Source organism: Dermochelys coriacea, chromosome 10, assembly GCF_009764565.3.
Source record: "Dermochelys coriacea isolate rDerCor1 chromosome 10, rDerCor1.pri.v4, whole genome shotgun sequence".
NCBI classification, from domain to species: domain Eukaryota; kingdom Metazoa; phylum Chordata; order Testudines; family Dermochelyidae; genus Dermochelys; species Dermochelys coriacea.
The window spans coordinates 4709114-4727126 of record NC_050077.1 but is presented as its reverse complement, the minus strand read 5'-3'; the positions used below and the strand labels follow the sequence as shown (position 1 = coordinate 4727126).

At 35.9% G+C, this 18013-nt stretch overlaps 1 protein-coding gene across 1 annotated transcript; it reads right to left on the bottom strand.

Annotated features, from left to right (window-relative positions):
* Positions 1–138: 138 nt before the first annotated feature.
* On the bottom strand, positions 139–16922 carry MEIOB (meiosis specific with OB-fold). The gene is given in 14 exon segments (XM_038419160.2): positions 139–481; positions 1455–1541; positions 2510–2693; positions 3111–3264; positions 3930–4031; positions 5581–5676; positions 5778–5830; positions 6919–7019; positions 8180–8375; positions 10454–10526; positions 11343–11447; positions 11450–11473; positions 13754–13811; positions 16854–16922. Coding segments are annotated over 14 exon segments (1413 nt in total). The 3' UTR covers positions 139–370.
* Positions 16923–18013: the final 1091 nt, after the last annotated feature.

Genomic DNA, 18013 nt, shown 5'->3' with positions numbered 1-18013 from the left:
TTAGATTAAACAACTGTTTATTATTCCTTTGAGCATTTTTCATAATTTATTATAAACTGAATGGAAATTGTTTCCCTCTCTACTTAAGGGGCTTAATTCAACAGAAAGTGCATCTAGATACCAGACAGATGTTTTTTTTCCTAAAATGACCCCTAAATAAGCTTTCCTAAGTAGAATAATATAAAACAGAAAGATCAAGATGATATAGGCCCATTTGTAAAGTTCAGTAATAAACCTGTTTCTCTTTTACCAATCTAAATACATTTAACAAAATACAAGTATTGCATCAAACATCTTTTTTTATAATAATGTCGTTTCAATGCAGTACAACCTTTTTAAATCCTTCCAGCTGTTAAAAAGCCAAACAATGTTATTTTCTTCCTTTTCCTGACAAGCTCTGACTAGCCTCTACAGGATCTGCTAGTTTGCATGAAAGTAAGTTCACTCTCAATCCGGTTCTCAAACTGGGTGACAAAACCAACTGTAAAAATAAAGAATTGTATTTTTTCTGCAAAACATTTCAAAACTTCTTGTTTTCAAAGTTATATACAATATCTCATGTTTAAATGAAGCACATTGCTTATATGCCTATGAATATCAAAGATAAATGCTTCCATTTTATGGGAACCAGAGACTGTGTGGGCTAAGAAGGGGTATATGTTATAAAGAGTTACGTTTAATGAATGTTAAAGAAAAGTTTGAAGCCAGATTACAGTAGCTCTATAACAGGCAATTTTATAAAAAAGGGAGTACCGTACAGTGCACAGTAAAATGTATGATTTAAAAAAAAAATCAGGAATGTTGCATCAAAGCAGCAAATGTTTTAACAATTGACTTCTCCAGCCGTGTGGGTCTGTATTACTGTTGCCATTCCCAAGATAGCTAGAGACTCTAGATACTATCATATTCCCTTCCCCAAAGGCAAAGCCTTGTTTGTTTGTTGTTTTTTTTTAAAAAAAGTTTTTTAAATTTACATAATTAAATATGAAAGGAAATATTTATGCAATCCTAGACACTGTATGATATAATCAAACATGTAACTTGGTACCTGATCCTACAAACACACACATGCTTGAGCTTATGCACATGAGTGGTCCTAATTAAGTCAACGGTACTAATATGTTTAGAGTTAAGCACATGCATAACTCTTTACAAGACCAGGGCCCTAGTCAGCAATGCCCAGATCCTGCAGGCCTCACTCAGATTTTGCCTGAGTAAGGTCTACAGAAATAGCCATCCTGCTGTCAAAACCCAATAATGAGGACATTTGTTTTCTTGTAATAATTAAAACAATTATGTGCATATAAATTCATACACCGTTTAACTGTCAACAAGTACACTAGGTGACTGTCTTATAACTGTTAAACATCATTTTATTTTAATTTAAAAAAATCCTCTCTCTAACTGACACTAACAATTGGTTTACTTGTTTAGTGAAAACACTACATACTTACTTTAAAATAAATTTTGCTTCGTTCCAGAAGAAGGTGCCATTTTAATGCTGTCTTCTGCTCTTCTGTCAGAGTGAGGAACTCCTGGACCTATTGAAATGATCAAACACACTTATTTCTGAAACGCATAAAAATATACATGTGAGTGAAAATCACTTTCAGAAGATATTAGAATGACCACAAAACTAATGTCCTCAAAGGAAAATGTAAAACTCATTTCTTCAGTCTAATGTTCCAACAACCATACCTCACCAAAATAAATTAGCAAACAAAAACGCTTCCCACTGACTGGCGGATGGAAAGAGAGAGAAGCTGTTCATTTTAATAAACTTGTAAAGCTATCAAATATCACAGAGATGCATGCTTTATAAACATGTAGATATATGGACTAGAATAAACTGCTCAGTGTTCAGGGAGGCAGATTAATGGAAACATCAATTATGTCTCTAGGAAAGTGTAACTTTTAAAAATGAAAAAATAGGGATTTTCTGTTGAATCTCTTTTAATCAAAGTACGGTTTTAAGATAATGGGCACCGTTATAAATTCTTAAATAAATTTAAACATGATTCCTTCTTTCTAGGCACTTATTAGTTCCTATTATTTGACAGGTGCAGTAGCTATACAGTAGAAGCTCAGAGTTATGAACCAGAGTTAAAACTGACCAGTCAACCACATACATTATTTGGAATCAGAAGTACACGATCAGGCAGCAACAGAGATTTAAAAAAAAAAAAAAAAAAAAAAAACTAATATAGTACAGCACTGTGTTAAATGTAAACTACTAAAAAATAAAGGGAAAGCAGCATTTTTCTTCTGCATAGTAAAGTTTCAAAGCTGTTTAAGTCAATGTTCAGTTGTAAACATTTGAAAGAACCATCATAACGTTTTGTTCAGTTACAAACCTTTCCTGAGGTGTTCGTAACTCTGAGGTTCTACTGTGTAAGGAGTACAAATATAATATAGCAATAGTAGTAATTTTTGCTTGCTTCACACAGCTGGAACTTCACACTATTAGACAGATCAGATCAAGCCGGGGAAACTGATTTCTATTATTTACCGTGCAGCTTAATGTTTCCTCAGCTACAACATCTGAGAGGTTACATGAACGTAGAGTGCCTGTGTGATCTGTAAGATCAACTAGTAAATCAAAACTGGTAAAAACAGACTTAGCATCTGAAGAGTTGTCACTGCAGAAAGTACATGTGTTTGACATTTCATTGACCACATAGTGGCACCCTGAACTGCAAGGAACAGGAAAAGACAAAATATCAACTACAAGAGATATACAGTTATTTGTTGTCAATTTGAAATTGTTCCCTAGACCACCTGACCTTCCTCCAAGCCCACCCCTCCAATGGACTCTTCCTTCCAGCCAGAGTCCTTCATCTTTTACACTCGTATAGAGACAAACTGGCCCTTACTCTCTTCTTCCCCCCCCCTCAAGGCCAGAGAGGGCAGGCCCTATCTCTAATAATCTCTGACAAACTACTACATCTAAACCCTCCATTCTAATAAGACCAGATCTCCCCCCCCTGCAGAGCAGTTTCATTTTACTTTCCTGGAACTAGGCTAAACATTGTTTGATCTCAGTTGTGTTGGGATAAAGGAGAGGAGGGCAAAGTTTTTTACATAAATTTAAAATATAAACAGTAGCTTACCACCTGTTTCGTATAATTTTAGATGACTCTGTATCAATGTTCAATGTAGAAATATAAGCGTAAATAATGCCATAGACTGGTTCAGGCTTTACCTCATTCTGCAAAGCTTTTACCTTTAACTGCTCCACAGTATAAATGTCAACTATAGTCTGCACTAAAGTTGAAAGGAAAATGTTAAATATGTCCAAGAAAACACCACTAAATAATAATAATAAAAAAAGTATTAAGTTCAAAAAGGAATATTGGGCCTCATCTAAAGCACATTTGAAATCAACAGAGACTCCCATTGACCTTAAGGGTTTTGGCTCAAGCTCATAATTAATATAAAAAAGTGAGACACTCAATAAAGAAAATACCTAAGAAGTAAGAGCTCCAATACAGAGAAGATAAGTTTTACTCTAAAACATTTTCAAATAAAAAAATTTGTCCTGTTTTAATTTATTGTGAGCTTCCTTTTCTAAATAAATTAATAAATAGGTATTTTATATGCAATAGTTTGCCCTTTCTTTTTCTTATTTATTCAGATTTATTCCATTTAGGTCTCTTGCCCCAAGGCCAGTGCATTTCCAAGAATAGTACGTCAAACTGTTTGCAAGTAAGCATAGCCATCCACATTTGAGGTACACAACGTTGTCAGACAATCTGTAAAACAGCTCAATAATGGTCAGGTCCTGAAAGTCTTAAACAGGTGAAATTTTCCATTGAAGTCAGTGAGTTTTACCTCTATAAAAAAGCTTAAGGAACATGCCCAAAAAGCAAATGACAGTACTACGCAACCGAGTTACATTAAATCAAAGGAATATCTGGAGGAAAGCTTACAATTTATGGCTTCTTTTAACTGAGCCTCAGTTATGTCATCCAAAGCTCCCATTGCTGCACTCTCTTTTATGAAGTTGAAAAGAATATTCGCTTCTGGTGTGTCTTGAAAATATAAAATAAAAATTAGCTATGAATAAATGTCCCCTGCAAAAAATGACAAGCACAATGGCTGAATTTGAAGTTATTGCTATTTTTATTCTGGTAGCAGCAAGGCCACATCAGTCTGCAGTGGGCAGAGCAATGCTTCTCTCTTTCATTCTCCAACCATTAGTACATATATGGGATGCACAAAGGAAGCATAGATGGAGGTGCAGCAGGGAAACCAGAAATTACTGGTCACTCGGCACCTGATTGCCCCTTCCTGCAAGAGGGGGAAAATACTCTTAAAAATATGAGCAAAATGCTGCAGTACCAACGCCATATTATCTCACTAACACAAAGACAAAGGCCTAGGAGGAGTGGGAGGGCCACTTAGGCCAGGGAGTCAAAGTAAAACAGGCCCAACCCTTCCACACAGATCTGCACAGCAGAGATTCCACTGTACACCATTCAGGCACCCCACTTTTCCCTGGCATCAGGAGCAGCTCCAAGGTTGTACTGCCATTCTCTCTCCTGCCATAGCTATACCTCTTTATGGAGTTCTTGTCATAGTGAAGGAACTAAGCATCTATATATGTGCCAAATGTCCAGAGACTGTGAGGCACATTCAGTAGGAAGTAAACTGTGTTTAGCAGCTCTTGTCTGACTTTGTCCTCTCTGCACTCCCCAAAATCTAGAGTCCCCAACATATGATGTTCACACAAGGGTCTTCCATGGACTCGAGTGAAGTAACTGGGAGCCCTGCTGCTGATCTGACGTTCTCCTGCACAGACTCTAACTCAGCTCAGATCTTCACATGTTCACTCCTTCCACCCCACCCACATGATGGAATGAGAACATCTGGCCCTCAGAAACGATCCAACTGTTAATTTTACAAAACAAGCGCAATGTTATTTACAGGAGATACAAAGCCTTAGAGAATGCTTCCAACTGGTGAAGATGACTCACTGTGTGGGCAGCTAGTGTTAGATCAAGCCATTATTTTCTTAGTTAAAATTAAATTTTCATATGTCTCTGCAAACAGACAAATTATGAATACGCTGGGCCAAATTCTGCATTCATATGCTCACATTCATTGCTCACTGAAATCAGAGATGCATGTGAGAATCTGAGGGCTGCATTTGACCCATGAACCCTACCTATTAACCTAAAAGTTATTTTTACTGGGTTTGCATTTCATACCCAATAGAGAGGGTTGCATTTGACCCATGAACTCTACCTATTAACCTAAAAGTTATTTTTACTGGGTTTGCATTTCATACCCAATAGAGAGAGGAAAAAAATATTCATGTCACAGTGCTTAATAGGAGACTCAGCTAAGTTTTAACTACTGATTGGACAGTTGTGCTAAATACTACAATACTAGGTGTTATAGAAAAACCACCAATAGGTGAGATAGACAGAAATTAGCTATTGTATGTGGTGACATTTTTCTTTAGCTAAACCTTCAAAATTTGTTTTATATTCCGATGCAAGCTAAATTTGAACCAAAAAGTTAACACTTTCACTTGAATTATTTATCTACAATATGTGGGCTTTAAAAATCTCTTACCTGGATTAGTTGTAAAAATGGTTTTTGATATAACAGTTGCAGTCATGCAGTTCCTAAATTTGTCAAAATTTATTCTCAGCTCTGATGCAAATATTACTGGACACAAAAACATAATTCTTTGTTATTTTAAATAAGTATCACACTAAAGATAAAAAACAGCAGCAGAAATCTTTCACAAAAACATAGAAAAGGGATACCTGTTTCTCGTGGCATCCAACTCTGCGCAAGCTGGATAGATTCATTATCCCAACTAAATAAAAAAAAACTCTGTTTATTTAATAGTGAAAGCATTGAGAACATGGGTGACAAAATATGAAAAATAGTAGGTATAAGCCTTTATGCCATTAAGGAGCATTTCCCCTCATCCTTCCCCAAAATATTAAACAAAGATCTACTTATAGGTTAAAATGGTCTGAATGACCCCAATTCAGCCTTTAATTGTGCATGAACACTTCTGTGTGCATACTATTATTTGTATATGCAAACTACTGGGTTTATACAACCTGTATTTGTATGCTATGTGCACAAGCACAAATGCTTTTGGGTGTACAAATTATATCACCTGTACACCCAAATGGTTATGCAAACACAACTACAGGCACATTTTAAAAATGTAGCCCACCAAATAACTACAAAACTTTCCTATGTTATTTCTAAGTGTTTGTTTTCACTTTAATCCCATTTTACCCTAACTCTACTTCCCATTATTAATTCTGCTTTAGTCTTTTATCATCTTTTATATTCCCTTTTTAACTGTTTGGTTTGTGGGGGAAATGCACTGCACTTACAGCTATTTGTAAATGGCAAGTGCTACATAAATGTATGTCTAATAGTATGCTTACTTGATATTTGCTAGGAGATTTAATTATAAAACAGTTTACCTGTGAATGTGATGATAGGCACGTATAAGTACATTCACGCAAAGGTAGACTTATGTTTGGGGGCAAACTGTACATCTCTTTGCATAAATAAAATGTCTGATTGGTCTGATTGGCAACAGTTTCTTTATTATTCCATACCATTGATGACCTTTCATAATTTATTTGTAGCTCAGCTTCACTCTGACACTCTTGAGCTGTAAGTTTGTCAATAACTCATAGAAATAGATAACCTATCCAAGGTCACTATCAGATATCCTTTATATGTAATATTGTTTAATGGATACTGCTGCCATGTAATAAATATTGCTGCATCATCACTGTGGCCACCCAATTAATAATGTATTTCAATTAACTAACTACAAGATTATGGCAATATTTACTACATTCAATTTATTCTCTCTTTATCTACCCTGGCTTTAATTTGTGTATTTGAATAATGATTTAGTACATAATTTACCAAATCATTGCAAAGGACAACTCTGTTTCATCATACAGCTTTACTTCACACCTCTGACCTTTCCTTTTGTCTGAAGTGGTAAAGTACTTTGGCTCCCCAACCTTGAAAAATAAGAAAAATATTACTATTTACCTAAAATATACAGAAGAACTAAAAAGAATCAAACTAGAAAGGAAGAGTCAAAATGATTAAAATATATAAAACATGACAACAAGCAAGAATACAGAACGAGTTTGCATCCCTGACTGTCTTAGCTAATAGCCACTGATGGCCTATCCTCCATGAACTTATCTAATTCTTTTTTGAACCCAGTTATAGTTTGGCCTTCATAACATCCCCTGGCAACAAGTTTCACAGGTTGACTGTGTGTTCTGTGAAGGAGCAGAGTTTGACAGTGTTGTCTTTAACCCCCAGAGAAAACCCCCAGTTTTATTTCATAAAAACTGAATAAGTTATATATGTGAAGGTATCCACGGACACTCTGGTTTACTTTGAAAAAAAATGTTGATTTCCAGATATGTGTATCTTCTATGCATGTGCTGAGATGATCCCAAAATAGTGTGTGATTTGGAAGGTTTCCATTCTCAAATCTCCACTGAAATCACCTATACAAAACCTACTTACTGAAAGTACCAGGATTTGGCCTAGCATATACACTTGAATGTATTTCAGAAAAGCAGGATTGGTGTTCATAGGCAGACCATCAGTACAGTAGTTGCAATAAATTCCTGAACATATCTGGGGCTCTTCTGTGATCTCAAATATGCAGGTGTACCTTGTGTTCTCAAACCTCTTGATATTATATTTACCACGTAGATCTTTTAAGGGACAGTATGTTCTGGTGTGTGCTTGCAATTAGAGCTTTACACAACCCAAAGAAGTCCTAGCATCCCAAAACTTAAATATTACTTTTATTAATTAATTTTATAATCTAATTTTTACTTTATAAAAGTGGACTTGTATGTTTGAAATGAACATTGAAATAAGTTATCCCCTTGTATTTTTGTATCAAATAAAGCAACATATTATATATGTCAATCCTTATGTAGCATTTTCTTATGAATATTAAAAAATAATTAATGTCACTTGTTACCCTTACTTTGTATTAACTCAATCCATATGATTGCAGACCAAGACAAAAGAAAATAATTGCTTCAGGCAGCCATGACCCTGTAAATCTAAATCTACACTGAAATCAATCAGGGCTTCAGCAGAAAAAAAAGAAAACCCTCTTCATTTTATTGTAGCACTTCTAACTTACCGACTTCACTGCTGCAAGCACATTAATGATTCTTCCATCAAGGCTTTGCCCATTTGCAACAATGTCACCCAGAGAATAGTAATCGTGAGGATCCTTTACAGGTAGATGCAACAGGGAAAGTAGCTTGGTGTCCACTTCATAGCAGCAACAAATTTTGACCACTGAATGAGTCTCACTGAGCAATAATTTGTAGCAGCTAAATTGAATACATAAAAAAAGTATTTTACACATCACCAGTACACTATCCAGTGAAAAGTTACATCAGTTCATAGCGAACTATGTCAGCTGATTTTTTTTTCTATAGGATTATTACTGAGGATGATAAAAGGTTAGGAAATGCAAATTGTTATATCTTGATAACAACATGTCAGTTTTTCATCCTAAGGAAAAATGACATGATTATGTTACACTTCATAGATATTTACTACCAAGAAGTCAACATGCATTATTAACAATGTAAAACATAAATCCATCACTCTTTCAGCACTTCACAAGTAGTTTTTATTTTGTGATATATACTCTATGTAATGAAACATTTAAAAAGTGCTTTACAAAGTGTTAAATTACATACTATTAGGGTAGCAACTCAGTAACAATGTCTATAGTACTTAAATTGTAAACTTTTTGGGACAAATACCAGTAATACTACTACTACTACTAACACACACACATACACACACACACACCCCCATTAGCCAGGATAAAGGAGTTCCCTCTCCACAGATTCAAATGCCTGAAGAATATATGAGAAAAGGAAAAGGTTCTTGCTTTTCCTTCTCAAACAAACAACCCTCAATCGATATCCCATGCTGGAATTTGGGTAGATAAGGTTTGATTCAGTTGTTCAACATTTGTGACAAATTCAGCTCTAAGTTAGGACTTACAGGGCTAGTTAATCTCATTGTGCCATCTCAAAATTTCAGATACCTTTCACAAAGTTAACTGAAACCAAAATAATGGTGATACCATGTAAACTATTTTTAAAAAATAATGCTATAGTGTACTAAACTGTCTTCCAACGAAAGACATGCAAATGGATTTTGACAGGATTAAACATTTTTCCATAAAATTATTCAGTGTTTAATTAAACACAATAAGGCACAGTCATCCTTGGAATAAATTCAATTAACTTCAACATACTTTACTGCAGGCATAATGTAAGTCAGGCTTAGCTACTGAGGATCTTTACTATATTACTACAAAAGCCAAAGGTCCACATCATGACTAAATATATTTTTATTCTAAGACTGTTTGGCAGAATATATAACTATATATTGTTCAGGACACACAAGTGAATGAGGACAGACACATGCATACATTTTAAACAGCAGGCCACAACTTTATTAAAATGTAACATCACTATCTGCCCTGTTTCCCCATAACAGGCATTTGAAGTGGGTCCAGTGTGGGTTTTATAGGGCAACTACCATATAGCTCAGAACTCTCAGGGTATACTTTTCACTGCCTACGCCAAGGATTCAACTTGCTCTTCTGAATCCTCTCACCTTTCCCCCTGCAAAGAGGATAGATGGTCCCAAAGAGGGACCCCATTCTGCAGGGACTTCAGGTCTCCCCTTTTTCCCCACAGACCTAGGATCCACCAACGAAATCCTACATCTCTGATATTCTGGTTGCTGGCCGTTTGGCCTTTCATCCACACTGGACACTGGCCAAAAATTGTGATGATGAACATTCATAAAGTTCCTCACATGGAATTTCCTAAATTCTACAACTATTTAACATAATTGTGTCTCCTGGACAATATGAGGAAGGAAGGGGGCGGGGGGGGGGAACCCAGGCCACAGCCAATGTGTCCCTGATGGAAAAAATTCCTTCCTGATCACTTAAACAGGTGATCGGTTAGACCCAGAGCAACCTAAAAACATAGTTCCTATACAACATAACTACAGGGAGAGGGGGTGGGTTCAGCTAAAAATAGACAAGAGGCTTGTAAACCGCCTAGCCCATGGTTTAAGTAAATGACTGGGGGAAGCCATAGCCAATCTCTCTATCTGGCCAACAGGCAGCAGAGCACTCAGTACCCCAGTACACACCCATTTTTAACAAAATTGTCCAGCTCCTTACAGGTCCAATCAAGTATCCCAGCCATTAAATCGGTGGTGGTAGTGTATGGAGGAAAGCATGGATGCATGAAATTAATCTTGCAATTTTCCAAGGCAAGTTGCCTTACAATAACTGTCTAGTCTGACAATTATAGACAATATTAATCATGATCATTCCACAAAAGAAGCTGGAAGTCTACTTTAAATTTACCTAGGAGTTGTGGGATTGAATTTTTCTTCCTTTTCTAGCTCCTTTGTTTGCACTAAAGGATTTTCAATTGTCACTGAAATGAAATATAACATTGAAAAGTAATATTACATTATTTTAAAAGGAAGAGTATAGATATGTACAGATAAATGTATCTGGGCAATTGTTTATTTGTTCTAGGTTAGATTGTAAAAATTTACAGTTATTACAAATATTTTAAAAATGCTTTAAGAGTGAAATTCTCACCTGTGCAGAGGGGTCACACAAAGTCAATATACCATGTCTCACTTAAGCCCTCAAAATATAGCTTATGTGGAACTAAAGTGGTTCACAGTCCTTGTGCAGGCTTTTTTTCACCCTGTAGGCCTGATCCAAAGACCACTGAAGACAATGGGACTCTTTCTACTGATTGCAAGAGACGATGGCACAGGACAAATAAATCAGGAGCTGTGGGGATTTTTTTAGCGGATTGTGTTGGGGATTTTTTTGGTGGAGGGGAGGGGTTGTGTCTAATCATTTAAAAAATTATAACTGACAAAGAAGTAAGTAAAAATGCTAAATTACTTTAACACACAATTCACTTTTAATGATTAATAATAATTGAGCACAACATTAAAATGTGGATACATTAACTATGGATGGGTTCTGAGAGGCAATATTTTGTGTTTGTATCTGTGGGAAGGGTGCTGTTGACAACTGTTGTAGCTTTGATTTTAAATTCTAAAAGGTTTACTCCCTCTTCCTCTGTATTTATGTAACTGAACAATTTGTTTCCAATTAAATTGTTCTCATAATCATCAGATGAAAATATAGTAAAACCGCAAATGCATAACACAGATTTACAGGAAAAAATATTCAAACAGAAATATGTTAAGAGTAAACTCCAACTCACCACAGTCACCTACTCTAAAACTTTCTGAAAGCGACCTAACATACTCCTCTCTGCCCCAAGAATTTACATTTATAAAGTAAACTGGTGAATCTCGAATGGTAAACTGAAAGTGTATCTCTCAGATCCAATGTCTAAAAAGAGAAACAATGCTTTTAATGTCAGATATGCATCAAAACATGTCAATTTAATCTGATATTAGTATTATTATACTTGACCAGATTTTGCCATAACTTTAAATAAAAGTGTTATATAAGTTAGTGTACAGAAGTTTGGTAAATACCACTAGAGGTCAGCAGATCTTTTAATTATGAAATTTGGTGTTCATGAATGGGAGCTGTCTGGCACCAATAAATACTATGGTTCAAACAGATGCTGTGCAAGTCTCCCCACACTACTTTGGCAAAGCACTTGTCATCCAACTTTTAATGGAGTATTATATTCTGTAACATCACATTTAGGAGTGTAATTCAATAGATATGCACCAAAAATGTAATCTGTACATCAGAGAAAGATTTAAGATCAGCCAACTATAAAAATATGTAGCAGTGCAAAATGATAAAGCAACACTAAACAGAGAACATATTGAGCTAACTTCTCTGTTGGTATAACTCCACAGCAGTCAACAGATAAGAGAATTTGGCTTACAGCAACCTCCCCAGGAGTAAAACTGACATGAAGAAGTGTAGCTATGAGCAAAAAAAAAAACCTCATGGGTTGAGATCCTCACCTCTGCTCCAATCCCTTTACACTGCTCAAATGGGATGGAGCACTGATTCCCCCAGGGCAGGCAATCAGGTGAACAGCCTTAAGGCTGGTTTTAGAGTAGCAACCGTGTTAGACTGTATTCGCAAAAAGTAAGTTTTCAATAAAACTAACACGGCTGCTACTCTGAAACCTGTCAATGCTCCAATAAATAAATTTGTTAGCCTTAAGGCTGCCTCTGGAGGACCTGTTTGCAAACCCTTGCAAAGATGACATGCCTGGGGACAGAAGGGACTCATTGCAGGACAGGGCCAAAGCTCTGCAGAGATTCCAGGCAGCAATGCAGCCCGTAGGGTAGTCTGGAGAAGCCACCGTAACTTAGTTATACCAGGGGCCTCTCCAGCACTTGGAACAGTCCAGTATCAGGAGGGAGCAAAGATGACAAAAAGCCACCTTCACTCCCTCCTCCTGACGCTCCCTCCTCCTGCTGGGCTGCAATTTCTTTGCTGAATATAGAATCTCATCCATGAAGCTGTCTTTGGATCATGCTGCACTGTAACATTTGTTATTTGTAAGTTTTCAATAAAAACTGTATGGTGATCCACACACAGCGAGAACAATTCTGATTAGAGTTACATGGACACATATCCTGGTATGTATTGTTTCAGAGTAGCAGCCGTGTTAGTCTGTATTCGCAAAAAGAAAAGGAGTACTTGTGGCACCTTAGAGACTAACAAATTTATTAGAGCATAAGCTTTCTGTAGCTCACGAAAGCTTATGCTCTAATAAATTTGTTAGTCTCTAAGGTGCCACAACTACTCCTTTTCTTATTCCTGGTATGTACTGTGAACCACTGAATTTAAAAGTTATGCAGATACGTTCCTAGATAGGATTCTTCTCCTTGGGAGTGCCAGCAGCAGGACTGAGCATTGAATGCCACGGAGACTGAAGTATCCTCTCTCCCTGAAGGCATTTCCTAACAATATCTGGGCAATACCTGTTCTCTGGATAAACAGACAACCTCACTCTTCAGTGCTGTCAGTTTGGTACCTTTCAATTCCAATAAATTACATACAAAATACTTGTGGCACCTTAGAGACTAACACATTTATTTGAGCATAAGCTTTCATGAGCTACAGCTCACTTCATCGGATGCATGAAGTGAGCTGTAGCTCACGAAAGCTTATGCTCAAATAAATGTGTTAGTCTTTAAGGTGCCACAAGTACTCCTTTTCTTTTTGTGAATACAGACTAACATGGCTGCTACTCTGAAACCATACAAAATACTGTTTTCATACAATTTAAACGGTATGCAATCTATGAATCTGTGCTATTGAGATCCAAACAGCCCTATTTGCTTCACTCTTCAAAATACATCCTTGATGCTTCTATTAAGACAAAGAACTAACATAAAAACAGCAACATTTCTGGAATATTCTCAATTAGAAAGGGGCCAAAATTGGCATCATTTTCCCCATGCCCTCAGGTGGGGTTAGGAACTATGGATCTCAAGCACCTCTGCTTTGGGGTTTTGGAAAACAAAACTGATGAGACTTTTGCCAAATTAATGCTGTTCCTTCTGTCTCCAAAAAAATAAGTTTGATCTTTTCTATTTTTTTAACACAAAGAAAACTAAATTTTTTTTTGTTTTAGTCATACAAGCCAAAGTTACACCACATGAGAAACTGAAATTAAAGTAAGAACTCTACTTTTTCGGTCTGGAAAACCTTTGACATCTGTTTTCCCAATAACTACACCGATTATACTCTGAAAAACAAAAAACATTATAGAATACAAATATTAAACACAGATGCATATGATAAATTAGATTTCATGGACTTGTTATACTCTGATGATAATAAACATACAGTATTATTGATTGATAACCATTTTAATGTATTTATTCCACAGTGCCATATAAACTAATGGCTTAAACATAAACATTCAGGTTTTATAAGAAAACAAGTAGTAACTAGTACAAAATGGTAAAAGAGGCCAAAACATTTGCCTGGGTAAAAAGCTGTGGGAAGAAAAAGGTTACCTAAAAATGTCTATAATTTTGGCAGTCTTCCCCTCAGCTAGCAGGGATAGATGGACTATGTTGTGGGCATGGTATATGGCTCCCAAAAATGTACTGGGCCAAGATCTGCTTAAATTCACAATGGGGAGAGACCCTGTAGCTTTCAGCCTCATTGTTATTATTTATATTACTGTAGCAGTCATTGACCAGGATCCCATTGTGCTAGGTGCTGTATAAACACAAAAAATGGTCCCTGCCCTAAAGAATTTACAAACCAAGTATAAAAAAAGACAACAGATAGATACAGGCAAATGGGGAGTACAAGGAAAGAATCCACATTGGTCAGCATGATAAGCAGTGGTATCAGTACACAAGCAGCTTAACCATGGTCAAGTTTTTTGTGGGCATCAGAGAAAAGGAGGTTTTTGAAGCAGGATTATGAGGTAGCTTTGCAGATCATTATGCAGAGTGCCTACCAAGTGTGAAAGACAGCATGGGAAAAAGCACAAAGGTAATTGTTTGAAAAATTTAACAAGTGGGCAATGGAGCCTGGCATTGTGGGCTGACCACAGCCAGGAGTTAGCATCTCAACAGTGGATGAGAGGTGGTAAATTGAAGAGGATAGGGTGTGAAGGGCCTAAAAAGTGAAGACCGTCAAGCTGCCTACCACTTCTGCAATCTTAGCATCACCAGTTTAGTTCCCACTAGTTGACACACTGCCACTAGCTCTCTAGGACCATTCCAGTGGTCGCAGAGCATGTATCATTTATATTTGCATTTTGTAATGGACAACGTCTCTGCATAGCGCTTACATTCAATGGATGTCCTGCAATTTTGTTGTCCAACAACAAATGGAATATACGACCCAGTTAATTGGTATTTGCAAATGTAACAATTTAGTGGTCAATATAGGTTGAATTCTGCACTAATTTACAACCACATGCTAGTCACCTATTTTTCTGGAGGTACACTGTGCAAGTCTGTTCAGAACCTGAGCCCATGTTTATAGTTTACTTTCAATCACTAGGTGGAGCACGGTAACTGTCCTATCCTATAGTTATGTAAAGGATTTCATTAAAAACATGTGTTTAATACAGTGTAACTTCCTTGAGGTCTTCAGCGCTTTCTTTCATAAAACGTTTTCTATCAATCCACATAACATAGTTTAGTTTTTTTAAGCCAGGCTGTATGGCAATTAAATGTGCTTGCAACACATCCTGTATGTCATTGCTGGTAATAGGGAGTTAGTTCTTGGAATCTGAACAAGTGATTTAATGTCTTCTTAAAAACTTTAACCTGAAGTATAATTTATTTCAGCCTTTCCTAACAAAATAAAATTACACTACAGTAAACTAAAAACTAATTTTAACTAATTAAAATACGTACTCATTAGTTTAACACATTAAACATGTATTGATAGATTTATTGTTTTTTAAATTATCCGCCCATCAAAAGCTAATTAGAAAGTCAGGTTTAATTTGTAGTAATTGGATGTTTCTCAGATGAAAACAACCTGCTGCGCTCAAAAATTACAATTTTGCTTTTAAAAGAGAATATATTTTAACTGAGCTGGTGGATCAATTTATTTGTGAGTGATGACAAATGACAAAGACTTGAATGCAATTTGCTGGGACAGGAAGAATTTATGAAAAGCTGAAAAATGTCAGCACAAAATACCAAGGTGTGTGTAAAAATATCTCATCTGGTTCAGTTCCTTTTGTGATTACCCAGCTTTCATTATTTAAAATAGATAAGAACACCGGACTAAATTGTCCTCTCCCATAGAAAAGCTGTGGCAACAGGGAAAGTACTTGGAAAATTCCATGTGTTTTCAACCCTGTTTCAATATAGCCCAGAATATTAAAATCTAAACTTGAAAAGCAAAGAATGAAAATTAAATATGTGCATTGGGATTTCCTATTTTGATAATACAAAGTCAATGAGCTAAAATGCAAAGGACAGTTATGCTAGTGTATATTATAGGCCTAATCTTGCAAGCTTTACTCTCATGAATACAGTAGTCTTGGTCCTCACTCAAAGTGTTAACAGTTAAATGATTGAAAATATAATATAGATATATACATTAATAAATCTAAACACGGCTCATAGAACCAAAAAGTAGTACTAAATTTCACTGCTCAGTGAAATTGCTTTTTGTTGCACCTCATTCTGCTTCCTTTTTCTGTATGGTATATTAATGTATTCTGAGGCTGAGTCCTTATCTTCTTATACTCTATTAAGTGTCTAGCCCATTTTTTGTTTTAAATAATTAACAAATAATAATGACCAAACCCATTGGGTATATAATCTTGAAATCTTTACTCCCACGGATGTCAATGAGAGTTTTGTCTGAATAAATAAGGACTTCAGAATTTGCCCAGTGGGACTACTTATTTGAGCAGACGTTGCAGGATCAGGCCCTCTGTCCATAACTTGTAGCCAAAGAATATCACACATCCCTGACGTGTTGTGACTACATAGTGTTGACTCTATATGTGTAATCACTAATTCACCATTCATTTAAAATGATACAAAGAGGTCTCTGATACTTTCAGATAATGAATTGCCCAGTCAATATCTATAGTTGTAGTACTCCCACTATGGACAACAACAGCAGCAATTTTCATTTTCCTGGTGTGTACACAAAGAAGGTACGGTACTTTATATCTAATAATTACACTGATGCTATGAGTTTCTAAATACATGTCAATTACATAATTTTGCAGTAATATAATATAGTCAGATACAATTTCATTTGAGAACAAAAGTGCAACATTGCTGAGACTTACAGGGCGAGCCAGATTTGGATGCAGATCTGAAAGCGCAACAAAGTTCTGTGTTGAAATGGAGTAGGCCATTCTTTATCTGTAATTTGAGAAAACGAATTTAAATCTAAAAATCAAAACAAATCACTTTGAACTATTCATACTGAAATTGTTAATAGAAGTAATTTTCTTTAAGAAATTTATTTTGACATAAAGAACTTTGGCAAACAGCACCTTTATTCTGTAAAAGTTTTAAATCCATTTCAGGGCTTCGGAACTAACAGTTTTCTTACTGTCCGTGTTTGTATACATAGTCATTAATTTCATTTTCCATCCACATTTCCCAGAGATATTTTGGGGTTTTAGTACTGAATGACTCTCTTAGGCCCTGACCTTGCAAATACCCACACTGCTTTTCCTACATAGATAGTCCCATTGAACTTAATGGGACTGCTCACATACATAAAGTTACTCAGATGCATAAAGTGTTTCTAGAGTTGTGGCCTTAATTTGAAGTTATTATTAAATACATATTATTTTTTAAAAATGAAGGCCCTATTTCCTTAGGCTTATTCTTCAGCAGCATGTTCTACTTTTGGCAGTATGAAAAAGGGTTTCTAAGGGAGGTTCAGTGCTAGAACACACTTTTTTCTCATCCTCAATTTTTATTTATTTATTTACTAGAATTTTGCAATTAACAACAATGTAATTATTTTCAAAGTGCAAATTTTGATTGTAAAGGGCCCACTCCTGGGAAATACTGAGCACCCAAGACTCCCAGTGCTGGGAGTGTGCCAGTGTTGGGCTCTAAATGCTTTGTTAGCCTTCTGAATGCCTTTTGTAATTTCAGTGTTTCAATTCCAGGGCAGCTCCCTGAGGCATTTATTGATACTTTGCAAAGCAGTATCAGATTCCCTCTTTTATATAAAGAGCCATCAAGATGTCTAATACATAATAAGACATATTATAAGTAAAAATAATAGAATAATTGTCAGCATTTTTCAGAAGACAGACCTGTAAAGTCTGGAGACATCATCCTTCTTACAACTCACAACAATTGTTACTTTGTGAGAGCTTTTAGTTGTTTTATCCTGCACTACCATCATTATATCTTTCATAGTCATTGGAAATCTCTCTCACTTTCCTTTTTCCAGATATTATATATTACTTTTCCTTTGACAGCT